The 23,303-nt window shown below is 41.3% G+C and overlaps 1 protein-coding gene across 1 annotated transcript in view; it reads right to left on the bottom strand.

Moving 5' to 3' along the window:
* Positions 1–4,919: 4,919 nt before the first annotated feature.
* PRKCH (protein kinase C eta) overlaps positions 4,920–23,303 on the bottom strand; it is a 206,065-nt gene continuing 187,681 nt past the window's right edge. The window contains exons 13-14 of the mRNA XM_069733683.1: positions 9,623–9,766; positions 4,920–6,460 (exon numbers count right to left, since the gene is read on the bottom strand). Coding sequence (XP_069589784.1) covers positions 6,281–6,460; positions 9,623–9,766 — 324 coding nt within the window. The 3' untranslated portion in view covers positions 4,920–6,280. The remainder of the gene's footprint in view (positions 6,461–9,622; positions 9,767–23,303) is intronic.

Below are 23,303 nucleotides of genomic sequence, written 5' to 3'. Positions count from 1 at the left end.
CATTGTACTTGTCTATATTTGCCTGCTTTTCACATGTAAAAGGACATGGAATATATGGTGCTATAAAATTGTATAATAATAATTAAGGGAATGAATGTATATCAAACACTAAGGATATGTGCAGACTGAAGTAAAAAAGTATTAATTTTCTAATGGAAGAACTTGTTTCTATTTTTCAAATTTTTTTTTTCCTGAAGCAGTTTAGAGGAGTTTTGGCAGTTTTGTTTTTTTCTTCCTAAAGTGTTTTTCCACTTTTTACTTGGAGCTTACATTAGAGAGTTTGCCATAACCACTTCAAATAAGTAACATGCTCTGTCTTTTCTCAAAACCTGAAGTAGAAGAAAAACACTCAAATCCGACAAAGTAGTTTTACATTTTTCAATATAAATAAATAGGAAGAGACTTAAAACATTTTTTTTTTGTAAGCGATATTTCAGGCGTGTTTTGGAGACTTTAGAAAAAACTATGTACATAGACTTAATTCACAAATGTAAACTGCCTGTAAGCAAAAGGATTGTCTTCTACATGGAAAACAGGATAATCCTACACTGACATTCCACAAAACGCAGTGATAAAATTTAGGATCTGAAAATCCTTCTCTGCGTTGGCTCAGAGTCCTAATAACGATGTCTGTCTTTGGTCTCTGAGAAATACATCTAGGAACCTGTTACATAAAAAAACCCTGTTCTGTGCAATATCAAGGCTTGTGCTTGACATACTGTAGTTTTTTACAATTGTATGTTTCTAAAGCAATTGGCCCAATATGGTTTGAGCGATACACAAGATCTTGTGCGACCGCCGTTACTACTTTTCCCTCAGCATTCGCACTGATGTCAGTGAGTTGAACAGAGTTCATTGGCTGTGAACTCCCAGGAGCTTTCTGATGGCACCACAAGCATGAGAACTTTACCACGCTCGCAGTGACATCAGTGAAATGAAAGGAGTTCACCAAGACACTGAATTGAGCAAGCACGCACAGCTCAGTGTCTCTGCTGGACGGCAGGCTGTATAGTCGCATATTACAACAATGCAGCCAGCCTTCTAGATGTAGCAGAGCTAGATGCGTCAAGGGACAAATGGATTATCTCTGCCGATAGGCGAGGAATATTGCTGTTTATTATTTTAATTTTGTTACAGAAGACATTGGCTTCAATGGACTGGGCGATTGTAGTGAAATATGTATAGGTATTGATGTATGACTAGCAGTAATTTAACATCTGTCCTCAGACTGCAGGTCTCACAGCATATGTTATCCTGAGAAGGCAGTCTCCTGTCTCCAATCTCGACAGGGTGCCTTGCTAAGAACCAGGAAGTGGAAACATTTCACACCTTCTGGCTCTTTTGAAGAGAGATGCCAATTACAGCCTGACACTATCTATCTCTGAGAAAGCTTACACATTGAGTTTCAGAGAAAATAATATATTCATTGGTGGAGTGGCCATGGTTCAGTCACAAACCAGCAATTATAATATTAACCTGAGAGGCTGGTATAGAAATTTGACCTCCAGGTTGACTCTATAAATTAGGCCTACACACAAAGAAAGATGTGGGGGCTGCCTTTAAAGCTGATGTGATCCATTCCATATTTCTCCCTCCCTCAGGGACTGAGTACCAGAATGCAAAGTTCGATATTTCTGTAAGTTTTATCCCTTTATTTTATTACTGTTTTTGCATATTTGTATGTCACTTTTTATTCCCATATTTTTATACCCCATTTATTGTAAGCCCTGTACCTTTTTTATTAAAGCTTAACACTTTAATAAGTTTGAATCTTGTATGCGCTAAAGAATTCATAGCCTTAAAGAGTGTGATCCTGGTGATTGGCACATAGTAAAAGTAGTAGTATTTTTGGGACTCAATCGCCCATGTATTCGGTGAGTGGTGGCAGCATGTATGAGCGGGGTGTGTGGCATGTGTTGGTGTGTGATTTATGCTCCCATTACAGCATAGGACAGAGGTTGAATGCTGGATGCTGGACTGAGTGAGAGGAGACAGATTAACTTGCAGGCGCAACCCAAATGACACGTGCTGAGAAGCAGGTACGTGACAGCTATGATGCGAGTATGGTTTAATTTAGATTCATTAAAGGAGTCTGTGTATTTCTTTCAATTAAAGGACTTTATTCTGTGTTTTTTTATACAACAACACTATGGGGTTACTAATGGATAGGTGTCTTATAGACACCTATCCATTACTAACCCATGGGCTTGATGCCACCTGACAATACAAAGGTTGGCATCTCTCCCCCCCAACTATCACTCCACTTGCCACCGCGCCAGGGCAAGTGGGAAGATCGAGGCTAAGTGCCAGATTTGGTACATGTTATGCATGCACCTTTTTTGGGGCGGCTGAGAACTGATGTTTTTAGTCTGGGATGGGGCCAATATCCATGGCCCCTTCCTAGCCTATTAATATCAGCCTACAGCTGTCTGCCTAGCCTTTGCTTGTTATTAAATATAGGGGAACCCTACGTCATTTTTTTTTTGGGGGGGTCTCCCATTTTAATATCCAGGATAGGCTAAGTATACAGCTGTGAGTAGATATTAATAGCATGGGAAGCTCCATGGGCATTACCCCCTTCTCTGGCTATAAACCTTTCGCCTCAGCTGTCAATTTTCCCTCTGCTGGTTAATAAAATATCGAGGGGATTCCACACCATTTTTTCCCTGAAAATAATTTAGCATGTAAAAAAATACATGTACAGTAAGCTACACAAGCTCTGTAATAATTATATGACTGACATCTTTCTATCTATTCTATGTGTATTATTATTTATTTATATAACACCATTAATTCCATGGTGATGTACATGAGAATATATCTATTTCATCTATACTATTCTGCCGGGTCATGCTGTGATTTTACATTACGTGTCAGATGAATTCCCGGCTTTTCAAAGGAGATCGGTGTGTAAAAATTGGATGGCACTCGTATGGTTCAAGTGCCATGGGATTTTTTCTTGCACCCATTGACTTGCATTGGCGAGTTTCGTCCGATATACAAGGACAATCGCAGCATGATGCAATTTTTTTCTCAGTCTTATTTCAGCTTAGAAAAAAAATCGTAGATGAGCTGTGACTCATAGCTTAATATTAGTCAGAGTGCAATCCGATTTTTTATTGGATTGCACTCATCCGTTTTTCTCGCAAATGAGTATGAGCCCTTAATTTTCTCCAATACTTTGTCTCATTTTATGATTAAAACTGAGAACGATCTTCTATGTGTCCCATGACCCCCTCTTTCACATATGCCCTCATTAAATAATAAGAGTACCCCTTTAATTGAATTGAACTAGATTATAGTAACCATCAATTACATGGTCACTGTTACATCTCAAACACAGAGAGATCCTAAAAGCACGTGGTCCGGGATAACCATTCTTATGCAGCATAGATACAACACACTGGTGCAGCAGGGCAATCTAGTTGGATCAATGAAGGTTGTTAAGGCAGACCTGGAACAATGGCAACTAGAAGAACTGAGCAGGAACCACAGCAAAGGACGAAGCAGGGTTGGGTTTGCAGTGGCTGTTCATGTAACAGAACTGGTCACAATGAAGTAGCAGGGTAGATTCAGCAAAGAGGAACTGGTGTAGCAGAGCTGAGTTTGCAATGGATGTTCAAAGGTAGTCAAAAGATGTAGCAGAGTTAACCCAACAATGACAAACCGGTATTGCACAGCTGGGTTTGCAATAGAGTTCTATGACAAAACTAACAGTTGTATAGCTTTAACGCAAAAAAGAGGAACAGGTGTAATAGCCAAGATTACAAAATTGTCGACAGTATCGGCATAGATGCCAACTATCTGAATGCTTCGGGCTATAAGGTGCAGGAGAGTGACATTGCAGGAGAGTGTCAACTCCTTACTAAAAAAAACCAAAGGTATCCAGCAGAAAATGGAGAACGCAGCAGCTGACCTGGAGTCCAGGAGAGGTGAATAACAACTACATGTGGGTAGAACATAAGTCAGATTATAGCTCACCTGTGTTTGCTGTCAATTATGAACAGAAAACCACTTTGTAGAAAGTTTCCATTCCTTCTGTCCAACTGGTGAACTCTCCTCCATGTAGTGTTGGTGTGTATAATACAGACAGCCTGCCCAGCTATAAAGTCGGCTTCTTTTTGAACTTCATCACATATAACAAAGTGCTGCATAATAATAGTGTTTGGATCCTTTATCTCGGGTTTAATTACACAATTATAACTTAGAAAAACAAAATTGGCTGCCACTGGGATGATTAAACCAAACAAGCTGTCACCACTAGAAATTAAAGAGGTTGTCCCAACACAACATAAAGTAGTTCCAGATATCTGCTGATATTATCAAAGACTGGCCTCCGGTCGCACATTTTCCTTGCAGAGGCAGCTGTGGAGCTCATGTATCATCATGTGGCTGGCACCCATTCCAGTCTATGGGTGATCATGTAGTACACGGACTATCGGCAGCGCTCATTATAACCTTAAATACCATGTCTTTCTGGCTTGGGTGGACATTAATGCAAATTTTTATGGTAAAAGTAGGTTGAGTGGCTTCCAGACTACTTCCCAATGCCCCGGTTATGGAGCTCTCGTATCCTTCCCAACCTACCCCTGAAAGAGTCTGGTTGCCCCTAAGAGATAGTAACCTGCTGAAAACAAAGAGCTCCACCAATGCACTATATGTAAAGCCATCATTATAAAGTGACTTTGGGACCTTCAACGAAAAGAAGTGTGGCTACAAAGGGCATCTCTCGTTGGAGGACCCACTGCCATGTAATGCTCTATTTCTCCTACGGAGGTGCTGCAGAGGAATCAAACACTTGCTTCCTCTACAGTTGATCGCTATGGGGTCTCAAGAGTGGCGCTATCTATGTTCAGCTTATAACTCCTTCCATCATGTTCCACCACCCCAAGTGAGTAAAAAAATCTGGACACAACACAATCATTCTTATAAATATATTTCTAAAAGTCAAAATATTTCAATACAATAAGCAACTTTAAAATGGTTTCTTTTCTCGTTTTGGGTTTACATTACATTTTCTCTTTAGACTATTTTCTAAAAACCTCAAGAATGTATTGCATTTATACTCGCATTCATAAGTCACGCTACCCTATAAAAGTCATACACCTGCCGATGTGAGCAGACTGTATGACTGGCTTTGGCTCATCACTTTGATACGATTAATGTCACATATTTTAGGCTACACCATCAATGACATGGCCGGGAACCAAGGTGGGTCATCATTTTAACTTCCTGAAGTGGTTGGCTGACGATTTGTGGCTACAAACTTCAAGGCATCAAAGTTGCCAATGGGAGCAGTTCTTTATATTCTTCAAGTGTCTGCCCACCAGCATGTAAACCTCCTAGCTTATCTAGCGACAGTACGTATGGTAGAAAGTCATCTAAATCTCACATTATTTGTGCTTTTTTGTTTGGTTCTTCATAGTCTTTGAATAGAAAAAAAAAGGAAGCATCGATAATTGGAAAACATCAAGGACTGATCGCGCTCTTATATAACTGCTCTAGTTTCTCCGCTTGGACACAGCCATCAGCTTCTTGCCAATGACTGTCTCTTCTTTCCTCTTTGTTCTTCGGTTCCAGATATAAATGATACTTGGCAGACTTTTTCTGGCCCCGCAGCTCGGGACGGCCCAGGATTTTGTCCCAAGTTCTGAAATCACAATTCTTCGCTAGTTTTAGAAACCATCACAATTCTTCGCTAGTTTTAGAAACCATCTGGAGATCGCTATTGTCAGTCTCTAGGAATTTGTAACAGTTTTCTTGTTTTTATTTTTTTGCTGCTCCAAAAATATTTGATATATTGAGTTTTTACAGTCTTTGCTCTGGGCTCCTATATGACCCATGGCACAGCAGCTATGAGATACAAGTGACCGGTTGAGATTGGGTTGCTTCTCCTAAGCCAATTGTCACACGCAGGGATGCACCGTGTGTATACAGCCGTCACACAAAGCGTTTAAGCATTCACATACACAGCTCTGAAGACGACGCTGGAGTCATAGCCCACGGCGTAAATCTTCTTTAAGTGGCTTGCAAGCCGCGGCTTGGATGAATTGAGATTCTGCAAGAATGTGAAGTTTAATGCTCTGGAGAAATTCCCTCTTCTCCTATCATTAATGTGTCAAATGCTGGAGCCTTCTGCTTTCAAACAACGAGAGACACTTGAAATTCAGGACATGGAGATATAGTACCAGCACGATAAATAATTCATCTACTCAAGCTGCAGGAAAGGCACATAAGCCGTGATCTCGGTGCGGTTTGGAGCAAACCTTCCTATTTGGTTTTATTGCATCATTCGGGCATTTCCATCCTGTGACGTGCTCTGCGGTTCTGCCGCGGTGTAGGAGAAGTTTCTGAACTCATCCTGGTTAATCATTGGTATCAACTTCTCATCGATGGGGGTTAATACTGCTTCCTCTTTGATGAATTCGGGGTCAAAGTTGCTCACATCCTCTCTGGCTTTCTGTGGAGAGAAAGGGATACAATATCTGCCATACAAATGCTGTACACCGCTAGTAGGTATACCCATAATGCAAAAACATCTACGTATAAATCAGGAAGAAGAAAGAATAAGTGACTACAACAGATGCTCTACAGTACTGCAATATTAGCTCAGCCCCACATGTCCAATATAAAATATTATATATGGAATGTACAGTCATCGAGAAAAGTTTTAGCACCCTTGAAATTGTTCCAGAAAATGAAGTGCTTCTTCCAGAAAATTATATGATTTATTATACACGCGTTTATTTCCTTTGTGTGTAATGGAACACCACAAAGAAATTGAGAAGAAAAAGGCAAATTGGACATCATTTCACACAAAACTCCCAAAATGGGCCTTTCCAATACTGTGGGTAAACAACTTTATTTCAAGCATGGGATGCTCGCTCAAACTCACCTGTGGCAAGTAACAGGTGTGGGTAATCTGAAAATCACAGCTGAAACCAGATAAAAAGGGGAGAAGTTGACTCAATCTTTGCATTTTGTGTCTGTGTGCCACAATAAGCATGGAGAACAGAAAGAAGAGAAGAGAATTATCTGAGGACTTGAGAAACAAAACTGTTGAAAAATGTGAACAATCTCAAGGTTACAAGTCCATCTCCAGAGATCTTGATGTTCCTTTGTCCACGGTGTGCAACATAATCAAGAAGTTTGACAACCCATGGTACTGTAACTCGTCTCCCTGGACATGAACGGCAAAGAAAAATTGCTGAAAGATGCAGGATAGTCCAGATGGTGTATAAACAGCCCCAATCAAGTTCCAAAGAAATTCAAGCTGTCCTGCTGACTCAGGATGCATCAGTGTCAGCGCGAACTATCTTTCAAAATTTGAATGAAATGAAACGCTACGGCAGAAGACCCAGGAAGACCCCACTGCTAACACAGATATATAAAAAACCTAGACTGCAGTAAGCCAAAATCCTTCTGGGCAAGAGTCTTGTGGACAAACTAAACCAAGATAGAGCTTTTTGGTAAAGCACTTCACTCTACTGTTTACTGAAAATGGAATGAGGCCTACAAAGAAAAGAACACAGTAACTACAGTCAAATATGGTGGAGGTTCAAAGATGTTTTGGGGTTGTTTTGCTGCCTCTGGCACTCGGTGCCTTGACTTTGTGCAAGGCATCATGAAATGTGAAGATTACCAAATGATTTTGGGTTGCAATGTAGTGTCCAGTGCCAGAAAGATGGGTTTGCTTTCATGGGTCCTTCAGCAGGACAATGGCCCCAAACATCAAGAAGCACCCAGGAAAGGATAAAAACAAAGCACTAGAGAGTTCTGAAGTGGCTGCAATGAGTCCAGATCTAAATCCCATTGAACACATGTGGAGAGATCTTAAAATTCCTGTTGGGATAAGCAGTGCTGTGGAGTCTGAGTCATGGAGTTGGTATAAAATGGACCTACTCCTAAAATATATAATATATAATAAATTGGGTTCAGTACTGAGGGGCGATCTAATAACCATGTATAAGTATATAAGGGGACAATACAAATATCTCGCTGAGGATCTGTTTATACCAAGGAAGGTGACGGGCACAAGGGGGCATTCTTTGCGTCTGGAGGAGAGAAGGTTTTTCCACCAACATAGAAGAGGACTCTTTACTGTTAGGGCAGTGAGAATCTGGAATTGCTTGCCTGAGGAGGTGGTGATGGCAAACTCAGTCGAGGGGTTCAAGAGAGGCCTGAATGTCTTCCTGGAGCAGAACAATATTGTATCATACAATTATTAGGTTCTGTAGAAGGACGTAGATCTGGGGATTTATTATGATGGAATATAGGCTGAACTGGATGGACAAATGTCTTTTTTCGGCCTTACTAACTATGTTACTATGTTACTACAATGCAGAATGTATTGAATATTTTCATAAGAATTTGGGAAAGTTATGAAATGTCCTATAAATGTCTGTTCTGTTCCTAATCTAAGGATCTCAGCTTTTAGTTGAGATGAATCTGTGCTGCACTTTATGTACATGCTCAGTAGTGACCAGTGCTGTGGGGTTGGAGTGGTGGAACTGAAGTCAGGGAAATTGAGGAGTTGGGGGTTTGCCTTACCGACTGCATAGCCCTGAGAAGATGACCTTCAAATATGAGACCTGGAGAAGTTTGAAAAAGAAGAGTCGTCCAGAATTCCAGTTGAGAGATGTAAGAAGCTTGTTGATGGTTATAGGAAGCGACTGATTGCAGTTATTTATTCCAAAGGGTGTACAACCAAATATTAAGTTGAGGGTGCCAACAATTTTTCCCTTTTTCTCAGATTTTTTTGTGTTGTTCGAATACACATAAAGGAAATTTTCTGGTAGAAATACTTTTTTTCTGGAACAATTTTAAGGCTTCCTAAACTTTCGGCCATGACTGTATATCTTACCTGGAGACGTTGACCAACATGTACCAAAAATGGTGACATTTGCATTAAATACTGACTTCCAAATCCACAGCTCCATATTTATCAAATGTTATATCTAATACTTGGACAACCCGTTCTCATTTACTATATTTCACCATGTAAAAATATAACAGCCCGTACTGCCCTTTGGCGCCGGGTCTCCCGGGACTCGCCTGACGTTGTTATTTCACATTAGCCCTGCAGACAATAAGCAGCGGCTTAACTTTTACTTCTTTTGGTCAAAACGGACATAAGAAAGAAGTGAGAACTGCAGCTGCTCCCTGGCCTCCTCCGGATGTCCGTTAGGTCTGACGGAGGTGGGAGTGAAGTGGCCGCTGATTGTCTGCAGGGCTCTCATGACATAACGTCAGGCTAGTCCCGGGAGACCCGACAACGACATAGCTGGAACGGGATTGACATTGGCGTAGAGACTGTTTTTATTTTACATTGACCAACTTTTTAAGCATATTAGTCCACTTCCCAATGTTTGATAATAAAAAAAAGTGTATAATATTGCAAGTCAATGCAATTAAATTTTTTCTTTTTTGCACAAATTTTAACCTTTTCTGCATGTTAATTGGTAGACTTTCCAATGTTATATAAGTGCTGGAGACCAATGCGTAAAAGGCTTTACTATGGCAATTACCAATGGATATTTACTATAAAGTAATTTATCGTCGTTTATTTTCCAGCTTCCGCAGTAAAATCCAGACATTACAAATCCAGTCGTTATATACTTACAATCCTAGGCCTAAATGGAGGTTCGATCTCTTTTTTGTTCAGTTGATCCCAGTTAATATCTTTAAAAAATAAATGCCTTACGATGGCCCTCTCTCCACCAAGCGCCAAGCTCCCCAGTCTTTTACTCGGCTTCTTCTTCATGAACTGCAAAGAAAAAAAAAGATAAAGTTAAAAGCAAGGAGAGCAAGAAGCTTCCTAAGTTATAGAAATGTCCCTTATGGATCAAAGCTCCATCTTGCAAGCAGTTAAAAGGAAGCCTGTACTATATAGGATGGCGTCTAGTCTGCAGGTGGCATGGTTTAGAGCAGGAGGAGCTGAATAGATTTTTTTTTTCAGGAAGTTATAAATCAAGGACTAGAGAGGCTTTCTGGCCTTATGTTATCGATGACCTATCTTTAACATTGGCCATTAAAGGGATTGTGCAGCCTTGGGTTCCAAGCCTGCAGCTTACTCCATGTGACTGCAGATTTGTGAATCCTCACATTGTGCACTGTGAGGATACTCTGGTGCCGGCGGGCACCTGGGTGCAGGAATGTTACTCGCATAGACGTGGTCATGTGCCGACTAGACGTGTGCAGCCTTGCCCAATGTAAGTTTATTCAATGAGACCAGACAAGTCTAGTCAGAATGTGGCCGGAAGTATGCAAATCGCACACTTCTGCTCACATGACCACCCGCTCACAACACCGGAGAAGTCTTACTGGAAGGAATGTGAGGATTCACAAGTCTGCAGTCACTGCAGGCTTGTAGCCTAAGTCCGGACAACCCCTTTAATACTACATCCGCGAGGGGTCTAAACCTGCTTGTTTGAGCTCCGGCACTGACCAGATGTAATCCATGAATGAAGAAGAAACCCCGGCACTGAATGCGAGCTGACCTGCAGTCTCGGCAGTGGACTCTACAGAGCGAAGGGAGCTGGTGCTGTACATCCAGACAGTGATGGAGCTGACGAAACAGCTGATTAGTGGGTGTGCCAGGTGTAAGACCACCACCAACCGGATATTCATAAACTATCATCACTTTCATAAGTCCAAAAAAAGTCTTTGAATACTATATGTAATTTACAAGTTTCCACTCTGCTCAGGAGTCTATTGGGAGGTCCTACCAGGTAATAAATCACTAAATAGGACCACCCACTGGACTCCTAAGGCCAGAATGTGCAGGACTTTATAACAGAGCATACAAGATATACTGAATCTTTTCCCACAAACTGTAGCCGTGTGTATAGATCAGACACCATGTTCCATGTGACAGGTTACGCAGCAGTTCCATCCTATGGCGACTGCTGCCGACAGTGTGCCAGTAACAGATCAGAGGGGGAGCGGATGTTCAGATAGTATGAGGCATCTGCTTTCCTTCAGGGCAACAGAAAATTCTTCACAGCCACGCATAAGATTATCATACTGGGGAATAGGTATTTATGAAATTGCCTAAAGGAGCTGTGGGGTTCAGCTTTACTTTAGGTGATAGAGTAAAACACATTATTTGGGGTTTTGTTTACATTCTATAAACATTTGTATCAATATTTGTAACTCGCTGTTTATAAACAAAGTTTTTGTTTTCAATTAAATTTTTTAATAGTTTATATACAAAATTCTCGGACATCTTTTTCAGCTCAGCACTTTTGGCTGCTGTGCCAGGCACGTTGATATTCTCAGCAGCTGCCTGTCTTACTGTAGATGACCTTACATGAAGGACATGAGCCGTCAGGAGACTGCCTCCATCAATGACATCTTAACAAACCTGTCAGTTCAAGAGGGATCCTGCCATCAATCCTGGTGTCAATTTTTTTTTTTTTTATAATACAAAAGCATCTATGATGAGATCCTGGAATGTAGAAGACTGGATGATACATTGATCGGTTCTGGAAGGCAGTGGAAAATATTGCACATTTTCTTTGCAACCATGCTATTAACTTCAATATGTAAAAAAGCCAAATCATTGACGTTCTTGGAATTTTCATGGTTGCGTTATTGCATTTAATCAGTCTATAATAGGCTTAGCGGGGTTCTTGAGGCTTTGGGCACAAGTCTGCAGTCACTATGTGCTGTGAGGATTCTCTGATGCCGATGCAGAGATCTGGCAATTATGTGACCTCAAGTATCTGATTTGCATGCATGCAGTCGCATATCGAGTAGACGTGTGCTGCCTCCCTCAATGCAAATGTATCGAGCAAGGCTGGACACGTCTAAGCGGAAAGTGGCATACTTGCAGTCACATGACCACCTACTCTCAGGTCCAGCAAATCCTCACAGTAAGCAGTGTGCGCACTGTGAGGATTCACAAGTCTGCAGTCACAGCCAAAGGCTGTGAGTGACAAATCTCAAACCCCGAGCCAGCTCAGAGCAGTACAAAGGCTTGCTTGCAATATAGAGTCATACTGAAGCTGCCAAAAAACGTTCTAGAAACATGATTCCATAAGGAGTTATGGAGATACTAAACGTCCTAGCCGTATATCGCTTATATTTCCAAGATCTCCAGAACATTGTGAACGCCTTCCAGGGGCTCAATCCGTTCTGAGACCCCAGGGAGGGGAGATACATAGAATGGCCAATAAGAACCAGATAGCCAACATGTGTTTAGTCTCAACGCGTGGCAGAGTCCCAGCCGGAGCCAATTGCGCCAAAATCGTCTCCCTAGGACCGTCCATTAAAGAGTTATGACTCGTCTTAGGTTTTGGCATTTTTAGCAGCTAGAGGCAAGGGGAGGGGATTTAGTTTCAGCCCAGAGGGCAGTAATCCAAAGTGGATAAAGGCTAGTGTAAGGCCACGTGTGGTCTCTCTCTCGGTTATGCATGCGGTCCACTTCGAAAGGGGGGTCACATTGAGTAATGTGCTGTGAAGGACCCATGAGCCAGCCGGCAGCCCATGCTGCCTGCTGCCCAGCGCACACAGAGTTGAACAACAATCCGGTAATTTGCATAATTCATCTGCTTATATCTTTTGTCCTACCACTATTGTATTTGAATATCTGACCATTGTATACAGTGGGGCAAAAAAGTATTTAGTCAGTCAGCAATAGTGCAAGTTCCACCACTTAAAAAGATGAGAGGCGTCTGTAATTTACATCATAGGTAGACCTCAACTATCGGAGACAAACTGAGAAAAAAAAAATCCTGAAAATCACATTGTCTGTTTTTTTAACATTTTATTTGCATATTATGGTGGAAAATAAGTATTTGGTCAGAAACAAAATTTCATCTCAATACTTTGTAATATATCCTTTGTTGGCAATGACAGAGGTCAAACGTTTTCTGTAAGTCTTCACAAGGTTGCCACACACTGTTGTTGGTATGTTGGCCCATTCCTCCATGCAGATCTCCTCTAGAGCAGTGATGTTTTTGGCTTTTCGCTTGGCAACACGGACTTTCAACTCCCTCCAAAGGTTTTCTATAGGGTTGAGATCTGGAGACTGGCTAGGCCACTCCAGGACCTTGAAATGCTTCTTACGAAGCCACTCCTTCGTTGCCCTGGCGGTGTGCTTTGGATCACTGTCATGTTGAAAGACCCAGCCACGTTTCATCTTCAATGCCCTTGCTGATGGAAGGAGGTTTGCACTAAAAATCTCACAATACATGGCTCCATTCATTCTTTCATGTACCCGGATCAGTCGTCCTGGCCCCTTTGCAGAGAAACAGCCCCAAAGCATGATGCTTCCACCACCATGCTTTACAGTAGGTATGGTGTTTGATGGATGCAACTCAGTATTCTTTTTCCTCCAAACACGACAAGTTGTGTTTCTACCAAACAGTTCCAGTTTGGTTTCATCAGACCATAGGACATTCTCCCAAAACTCCTCTGGATCATCCAAATGCTCTCTAGCAAACTTCAGACTGGCCCGGACATGTACTGGCTTAAGCAGTGGGACACGTCTGGCACTGCAGGATCTGAGTCCATGGTGGCGTAGTGTGTTACTTATGGTAGGCCTTGTTACATTGGTCCCAGCTCTCTGCAGTTCATTCACCAGGTCCCCCCCCGCGTGGTTCTGGGATTTTTGCTCACCGTTCTTGTGATCCTTCTGACCCCACGGGGTGGGATTTTGCGTGGAGCCCCAGATCGAGGGAGATTATCAGTGGTCTTGTATGTCTTCCATTTTCTAATTATTGCTCCCACTGTTGATTTCTTCACTCCAAGCTGGTTGGCTATTGCAGATTCAGTCTTCCCAGCCTGGTGCAGGGCTACAATTTTGTTTCTGGTGTCCTTTGACAGCTCTTTGGTCTTCACCATAGTGGAGTTTGGAGTCAGACTGTTTGAGAGTGTGCACAGGTGTCTTTTTATACTGATAACAAGTTTAAACAGGTGCCATTACTACAGGTAATGAGTGGAGGAAAGAGGAGACTCTTAAAGAAGAAGTTACAGGTCTGTGAGAGCCAGAAATCTTGATTGTTTGTTTCTGACCAAATACTTATTTTCCACCATAATATGCAAAAAAAATGATAAAAAAACAGAATGTGATTTTATGGATTTTTTTTTCTCAGTTTGTCTTCCATAGTTGAGGTCTACCTATGATGTAAATTACAGACGCCTCTCATCTTTTTAAGTGGTGGAACTTGCACTATTGCTGACTGACTAAATACTTTTTTGCCCCACTGTACAGGTCCTTCTCAAAAAATTAGCATATAGTGTTAAATTTCATTATTTACCATAATGTAATGATTACAATTAAACTTTCATATATTATAGATTCATTATCCACCAACTGAAATTTGTCAGGTCTTTTATTGTTTTAATACTGATGATTTTGGCATACAACTCCTGATAACCCAAAAAACCTGTCTCAATAAATTAGCATATTTCACCCATCCAATCAAATAAAAGTGTTTTTTAATAACAAACAAAAAAAAACAACAAATAATAATGTTCAGTTATGCACTCAATACTTGGTCGGGAATCCTTTGGCAGAAATGACTGCTTCAATGCGGCGTGGCATGGAGGCAATCAGCCTGTGACACTGCTGAGATGTTATGGAGGCCCAGGATGCTTCAATAGCGGCCTTAAGCTCATCCAGAGTGTTAGGTCTTGCGTCTCTCAACTTTCTCTTCACAATATCCCACAGATTCTCTATGGGGTTCAGGTCAGGAGAGTTGGCAGGCCAATTGAGCACAGTAATACCATGGTCAGTAAACCATTTACCAGTGGTTTTGGCACTGTGAGCAGGTGCCAGGTCGTGCTGAAAAATGAAATCTTCATCTCCATAAAGCATTTCAGCCGATGGAAGCATGAAGTGCTCCAAAATCTCCTGATAGCTAGCTGCATTGACCCTGCCCTTGATGAAACACAGTGGACCAACACCAGCAGCTGACATGGCACCCCACACCATCACTGACTGTGGGTACTTGACACTGGACTTCAGGCATTTTGGCATTTCCTTCTCCCCAGTCTTCCTCCAGACTCTGGCACCTTGATTTCCGAATGACATGCAAAATTTGCTTTCATCAGAAAAAAGTACTTGGGACCACTTAGCAACAGTCCAGTGCTGCTTCTCTGTAGCCCAGGTCAGGCGCCTCTGCCGCTGTTTATGGTTCAAAAGTGGCTTTACCTGGGGAATGCGGCACCTGTAGCCCATTTCCTGCACACGCCTGTGCACGGTGGCTCTGGATGTTTCCACACCAGACTCAGTCCACTGCTTCCTCAGGTTCCCCAAGGTCTGGAATCGGTCCTTCTCCACAATCTTCCTCAGGGTCCGGTCTCCTCTTCTCGTTGTACAGCGTTTTCGGCCACATTGTTTCCTTCCAACAGACTTACCATTGAGGTGCCTTGATACAGCACTCTGGGAACAGCCTATTTGTTGAGAAATTTCTTTCTGGGTCTTACCCTCTTGCTTGAGGGTGTCAATGATGGCCTTCTTGACATCTGTCAGGTCGCTAGTCTTACCCATGATGGGGGTTTTGAGTAATGAACCAGGCAGGGAGTTTATAAAAGCCTCAGGTATCTTTTGCATGTGTTTAGAGTTAATTAGTTGATTCAGAAGATTAGGGTAATAGGTCGTTTAGAGAACCTTTTCTTGATATGCTAATTTATTGAGACAGGTTTTTTGGGTTATCAGGAGTTGTATGCCAAAATCATCAGTATTAAAACAATAAAAGACCTGACAAATTTCAGTTGGTGGATAATGAATCTATAATATATGAAAGTTTAATTGTAATCATTACATTATGGTAAATAATTAAATTTAACACTATATGCTAATTTTTTGAGAAGGACCTGTATGTGTAACCATCGTGTATAGTATATTGCCTAGTGTGTCCTTGAGGCGATTAAATACATAGTTTAACCTTGGGCTGCTCTTATTTTGATCCACGAATCCACACATCAGTTTCTTGGTTTAACTTTTCATGCCATCACATCGGGCAGCATGGTGGCGCAGTGGTTAGCACTGCAGCCTTGCAGCGCTGGGGTCCTAGGTTCTAATCCCACCCAGGACAACATCTGCAAAGAGTTTGTATGTTCTCTCCGTGTTTGCGTGGGTTTCCTCCGGGTACTCCGGTTTCCTCCCACATTCCAAAGACATACTGATAGGGATTCTAGATTGTGAGCCCCATCGGGGACAGTGATGATGATGTGTGCAAAACTGTAAAGCGCTGCGGAATATGTTAGCGCTATATAAAAATAAAGATTATTATTATTATGCCATCGGGGCTGGTTTCTGTCCCGATATAATCCCGGTACTGGACCAGGCTTCTATCTAATGAGGAACTGGTGGCAGCGCTCTGTTTCACTGGTGCTTGTGAAAGGGGCCTCTCAACTTGTCAGAGTTGTGAGCGAGTGTGGTGCCACGTCAGTGACTGGGTGGGCCACATCCTCTCACTCCACGAGCCACCCTGGGCCCATGTGGACGAAGGGCATCCGTGAAAAACTGTACCAAGCTGACCTTGTGTGTCCCTAGGAGGTGCAGAACGTCACATTGGTGAAAATGGGGAGACCTCATTACGTGATCCGTCTGACTTAATAGTGATGTCAGGCAGGGTGGCGAGGTGTGGGTCATTCAAACTCCCCTATACATTTGGTTATGGCCGGATGTGCAGTACCTGACTGCGGCCACTATGCAATTGAAGGAGTTGTGAGGTTTCCCTCCAAACTGATCACATCTGATCAGAGGGTTACTGGGTGTCACACCCCCAACAATCTGATATATGATCGACCTGAAAGATAATATAAAAGCATGGGACAACCCCTTTAAAACATATTTTTAAAAGTCTCTGGTAATGTTTTGTTCATTTTTCCCCCTATATCAGTATTAGAAAATAAAAAAATAAAAAAAAGATATCATGCAATTTTCACAATGGTCACTGGGTTATTTTAGATTCTAATTTTCTGTTCTTTCAAGCACTCCACAATTACATTAGCATCAATAGACCTGAAGTATTGTATTAATGCATCTAATGAGTGTGTGAAGGAAGGAGGAGCAGGGGAGCTGTAACATCGCCTACTGTGATTGATAGATCCTGTTTTATCAGCTGTATATAGAGGTCATTATCAACCTGACTGTGTTGATAACAGAACTCACAAAAAGCTTTCTGTAAAGAATAGGAAGTATCAGTTTAAAATAAAACCAGTGTGAAAATTGTAAGATTTCTATATATTTTAATATATAATATTATAATAATTAAATATACAATGCAGACCAAAAGTTTGGACACACCTCATTTAAAAATTTTTCTGTATTTTCATGACTATGAAAATTGTACATTCACACTGAAGGCATCAAAACTATGAATTAACACATGTGGAATTATATACGGTACTTAACAAAAAAGTGTGAAACAACTGAAAATATGTCTTATATTCTAGGTTCTTCAAAGTAGCCACCTTTTGCTTTGATGACTGCTTTGTACACTCTTGGCATTCTCTTGATGAGCTTCAGGAGGTAGTCACTGGAAATGGTTTTCACTTCACAGGTGTGCCCTGTCAGGTTTAATAAGTGGGATTTCTTGCCTTATAAATGGCGTTGGGACCATCAGTTGTGTTGTGCAGAAGTCTGGTGGATACACAGCTGATAGTCCTACTGAATAGACTGTTAGAATTTGTATTATGGCAAGAAAAAAGCAGCTAAGTAAAGAAAAACGAGTGGCCATCATTACTTTAAGAAATGAAGGTCAGTCAGTCCGAAAAATTGGGCAAACTTTGAAAGTGTCCCCAAGTGCAGTGGCAAAAACCATCAAGCGCTACAAAGAAACTTTCTCACATAAGGACCGCCCCAGGAAAGGAAGACCAAGAGTCACCTCTGCTTCTGAGGATAAGTTTATCCGAGTCACCAGCCTCAGAAATCGCAGGTTAACAGCAGCTCAGATTAGAGACCAGGTCAATGCCACACAGAGTTCTAGCAGCAGACACATCTCTACAAAAACTGTTAAGAGGAGGCTTTGGGCAGCAGGCCTTCATGGTAAAATAGCTACTAGGAAACCACTGCTAAGGACAGGCAACAAGCAGAAGAGACTTGTTTGGGCTAAAGAACACAAGGAATGGACACTACACCAGTGGAAATCTGTGCTTTGGTCTGAGGAGTCCAAATTTGAGATCTTTGGTTCCAACCACCATGTCTTTGTGCGACGCAGAAAAGGTGAATGAGATGATTTGGGGTGAGCTGGACCGCAGAGTGAAGGCAAAAGGGCCAACAAGTGCTAAGCATCTCTGGGAACTCCTTCAAGATTGTTGGAAGACCATTCCCGGTGACTACCTCTTGAAGCTCATCAAGAGAATGCCAAGAGTGTACAAAGCAGTCATCAAAGCAAAAGGTGGCTACTTTGAAGAACCTAGAATATAAGACATAATTTCAGTTGTTTCACACTTTTTTGTTAAGTATATAATTCCACATGTGTTAATTCATAGTTTTGATGCCTTCAGTGTGAATGTACAATTTTCATAGTCATGAAAATACAGAAAAATCTTGAAATGAGAAGGTGTGTCCAAACTTTTGGTCTGTACTGTAGATTGTGATGTTAAAAAAAAAAACAAAAATACAAAAAAAATACAAAAACCTGATTTAAACAATAGGTCATTTTCTGATTATGCCACCCAGGCCTGATGGTTATTTCCCCGACAATTCTAATGTCCTAAGTGGAAAGACCCAGCACCATAATGAGAGGGTAATTCCGATCCTTACTTCTATATCAGCCACTGTTCATGTCCAATGCGCCAAGACAAAGGTGGCATCAATGCCCAACACCAAGACACGTCTTACCCGGGCACTCATCTTACTCACTAAAGAAAACCTGAGACAGAAGGCTCCTTCATAATTCCAATGACAAACACTTTTCCTGCATGTAAAATATCATTTTATATTACTCTGGTGGCAGAAAAATCAGGATACCATGTTAGTCCATCTCATTCATGGCTACCTGATGCCAGTCAGGTTTGCATTGGCACATCTCCAGCGGCAGAAAAATCCCCCCGCCGACGGCTGAATACAGGCTCTGTTACAGCTTTAGCAGGTGGAGAAAGTAAGTGACACATTTACAACTAGTTCCAGAAATTAAATAAATTGGATATTTATGGCGCTGTGAAATAAATTCACAAGATCTGGGGTAAATTCCCTGCACTGCTGTGCTCAGGATCCATCTGAGGAGACAGTGAGCGACTTGTTTGAGCTCAGCACTCTGGATAATATTTATATTATTTCATATCCATATCTATCTATCTATCTATCTATCTATCTATCTATCTATCTATCTATCTATCTATCTATCTATCTATCTATCTCTCTATCATATCTATCTATCCCATATCTATCTATTCTATCTATCTATCTATCCCATATCTATCTATTATTTATCTATCTCTCATATCTCTCTATCAATTCCATATCTACAGTGCCTTGTGAAAGTATTCCACTCACTGGAACTTTTCAACCTTTTCCCACATATCATGCGTTAAACATAAAGATACCAAATGTAAATTTTTGGTGAAGAATCAACAACAAGTGGAACACAATTGTGAAGTTGAACAAAATTTATTGGTTATTTTAAATGTTTTTGGAAATTCAAAAACTGAAAAGTGGGGCGTGCAATATTATTCGGCCCCTTTACTTTCAGTGCAGCAAACTCACTCCAGAAGTTCATTGTGGATCTCTGAATGATCCAATGTTGTCCTAAATGCCTAATGATGATAAATATAATCCACCTGTGTGTAATCAAGTCTCCGTATAAATGCACCTGCTCTCTGATAGTCTCAGGGTTCTGTTTGAAGCACAGAGAGCATCATGAAGACCAAGGAACACAACAGGCAGGTCCGTGATACTGTTGTGGAGAAGTTTAAAGCTGGATTTGGATACAAAATAATTTCCAAAACTTTAAACATTCCAAGGAGCACTGTGCAAGCGATCATATTGAAATGGAAGGAGTATCATACCACTGCAAATCTACCAAGACCCGGCCATCCCTCTAAACTTTCATCTCAAGCAAGGAGAAGACTGATCAGAGATGCAGCCAAGAGGCCCGGGATCACTCTGAATGAACTGCAGAGATCTACAGCTGAGGTGGGACAGTCTGTCCATAGGACAACAATCAGTCGTACCCTGCACAAATCTGGCCATTATGGAAGAGTGGCAAGAAGAAAGCCATTTCTCAAAGATATCCATAAAAAGTGTTGTTTAAAGTTTGCAACAAGCCACCCGGGAGACACACCAAACATGTGGAAGAAGGTGCTCTGGTCAGATGAGTCTGCAAAAGACCTGAGACTGGGACAGAGATTTGTCTTCCAACAAGACAATGATCCCAAACATAAAGCAAAATCTATAATGGAATGGTTCACAAATAAACGTATCCAGGTGTTAGAATGGCCAAGTCAAAGTCTAGACCTCAATCCAATCGAGAATCTGTGGAAAGAGCTGAAAACTGCTGTTCACAAACGATCTCCATCAAACCTCACTGAGCTCGAGCTGTTTGCCAAGGAAGAATGGGCAAGAATTTCAGTCTCTCCATGTACAAAACTGATAGAGACATAATCCAAGTAATCACAGCAAATGGTGGCGCAACAAAGTATTAAGTTAAAGGGGCCGAATAATATTGCACGCCCCACTTTTCAGTTTTTGAATTTCCACAAAAATTTAAAATAACCAATAAATTTCGTTCAAATTCACAATTGTGCTCCACTTGTTGTTGATTCTTCACCAAAAATTTACATTTGGTATCTTTATGTTTGAAGCATGATATGTGGGAAAAAGTTGAAATGTTCCAGGGAGGCGAATACTTTCACAGGGCACTATATCTATCTATCTATCTATCTATCTATCTATCTATCTATCTATCTATCTATCTATCTGTCTATCTATCATATTTCTCAATCATCTATTTCATCAATCTTTGGTTATTCTTATCTGTTATTAGCAGACATTAATTCTCTATAACTGCCTTACAGGGTTAACCACGAGCCCGACAATCGTACAAGTATAATACAAACCCTCCTGAGGATGAGGTTTCATGGTTTCCTCCACAGGAAATAAATGAGACTAAGCAACACGACGACGATGACGGGATTTTACACCCTTAACGTGGAGGATCCGAGGGAGTGGTGAGAAGATGCATTGAATTTCCGCACTGAGAGTAATAACAGCGCAAGCGAAGAATGACAAGAAATCCAAAAATATCTCCACTCCCATCCCCTCAATATCCAGTTCTCAGGAGGAACAGAAATGTAACATCCCCCAATGTAAGATGTTTTGGCCCCACTAATAACAGCCAGGCCTCCTTGTGGGGTGTGCAGATGGTTGGTGCGATGCTCCATGGACTCCGTATATGTGTGAGGAGTGCGTGACTGGACTGTACCGGGATTAGACAATAATGGCAGAAAGGATTTATTAGACATGTATTAAACCATTTATGATGGTGCGTCTTTCTATGATTGTCTTTTAGAGGACAATTAAAGTGAGTCTATCCCAGCAGACAAGCTCTGAAAAAGCATTGTTTCATTACCAAGCAGAACTCCTAAGGCTTCTGACCAGCGTGGCACAGTATACGGAACCCCACGTGGCACTGAATATAGAGTTTTTGAACAAAAAAAGGAATAGTTAGCCCAAAAGATTATCCAACAATAAATTATATGAAGGGTCCATGAAATGGAGATCCCCTAAACGTCTAAAATTATGGGACTGTTACAAGTGCCCGAACCACCCTTACAATCCGATTTTACTCCAATTTGCCTCCTAGCAATGAAGCTGGATGAGCACTGCACATGCCCCATGAATTCCACCCACTCGACATACTCTGTTAGTGGACAGCCAAGAGACCCCCATACACTTTAGATCTTCTATCATTCTGTATGGGGGCCTTTAAAGTGTCAGGGTGTATAGTGACACATCAAACAGAGGAATGGCACAATATAGAGATTAGGCAAATTGTCTCTTCAGAGAGGAAGAGGACTAGAACTCTAGTGCCACCTATTGGAAGTAGCAATATTACAAGTCAAAGTCGACCCTTTAACGAGCCTTGTCACATGACTTAGGATAATAGCCAAACCAGAATCTCAATTTGCAGACATTGTGTTTCGGGGTACTGCCCCTCATCAGTGCAAAGTGGAGATCTGGTTTGGCTGCGTGAGAGGCGTCAGACCGATATCCAAGATGTATCGTTTCTCCTTGCGGAGATTGACATGCTAAGCATGCCAAGATGAGGAGACTTAAAGCTGCAATGCTTAAGTCTCCTCATCTCAGTTCTCTTCCTCTCTGAAGAGACAATTTGCATAATTAGCATATTTCCCAGAGGAGCATTGCGGCTTTAAGTCTCCTCATCTCGGCATGCTCAGCATGTCACTCTCCACAAGGAGAAATGATACTTCTTGAATATAGAGATTCTGATGCTCCGCAATTGTTATTTCTCTTGAGGAACACAAGTACATAATAAATCACATGTGTCAGGGAAGATGACAGGTTTATACAAAGCATTAGTTACTGGTTTGGATGTTGTGACAGATATTTTCACAGCTGTGAACCTTTGGGCATCCCACATAGGGAATTTATTATGAAAGCTAATGAAGACAGCAGCACCCTCCATATACAAAAAGCTGACATCCAACCTATATTACTGGGAGGGTCACTCCCATTAGAGAAAAATCTGAAACTGGCTACAAATAGAAGGTCTGAAAATGAAAGAAGGAATTGAGATTTTTGATCGAAACTTAGTGCAATATTATTAACTAAAAGTCACCACTAACATATAGCTCTGGCAAAAATTAAGAGAGCACCACATCAAAACCCTGTCATGGGCAGCCCAATCTCCAGACCTGATCCCCATTGAAAACCTCTGGAATGTAATCATGAGGATGATGTATAGTTACAAGCCATCAAACAAAGAAGAACTGCTTACATTTTTGCGCCGCAAGGAGCAGTGTGAAAGTCTGGTGGAAAGCATGCCAAGAGGCATGAAAGCTGTGATTAAAAATCATGGTTATTCCACAAAATATTGATTTCTGAACTCTTCCTGAGTTAAAACATTAGTATTGTTGTCTCTAAATGATTATGAACTTGTTTTCTTTGCATTATTTGAGGTCTGAAAGCACTGTTTTGTTTTTTTAATTTTGACCATTTTTCTTATTTTTAATTTTGACCATATTTGTTTTTATAAATTAGCCTGAGCTTCTGAAAGTTTCCTGTTCCATTCTCCTACAGGTCAAGCACTCATCCTGAAAACTTCTACTACTCTTGCTACTTTGCTTGGTGTGAAAAAGTTACATAACATCTTGAGTCTCAT

The sequence above is a fragment of the Ranitomeya imitator genome, chromosome 1 (genome assembly GCF_032444005.1).
Source record: "Ranitomeya imitator isolate aRanImi1 chromosome 1, aRanImi1.pri, whole genome shotgun sequence".
NCBI lineage: Eukaryota > Metazoa > Chordata > Amphibia > Anura > Dendrobatidae > Ranitomeya > Ranitomeya imitator.
The sequence above is the reverse complement of the archived record's forward strand: the minus strand, read 5'-3'. Positions and strand labels throughout refer to the sequence as shown.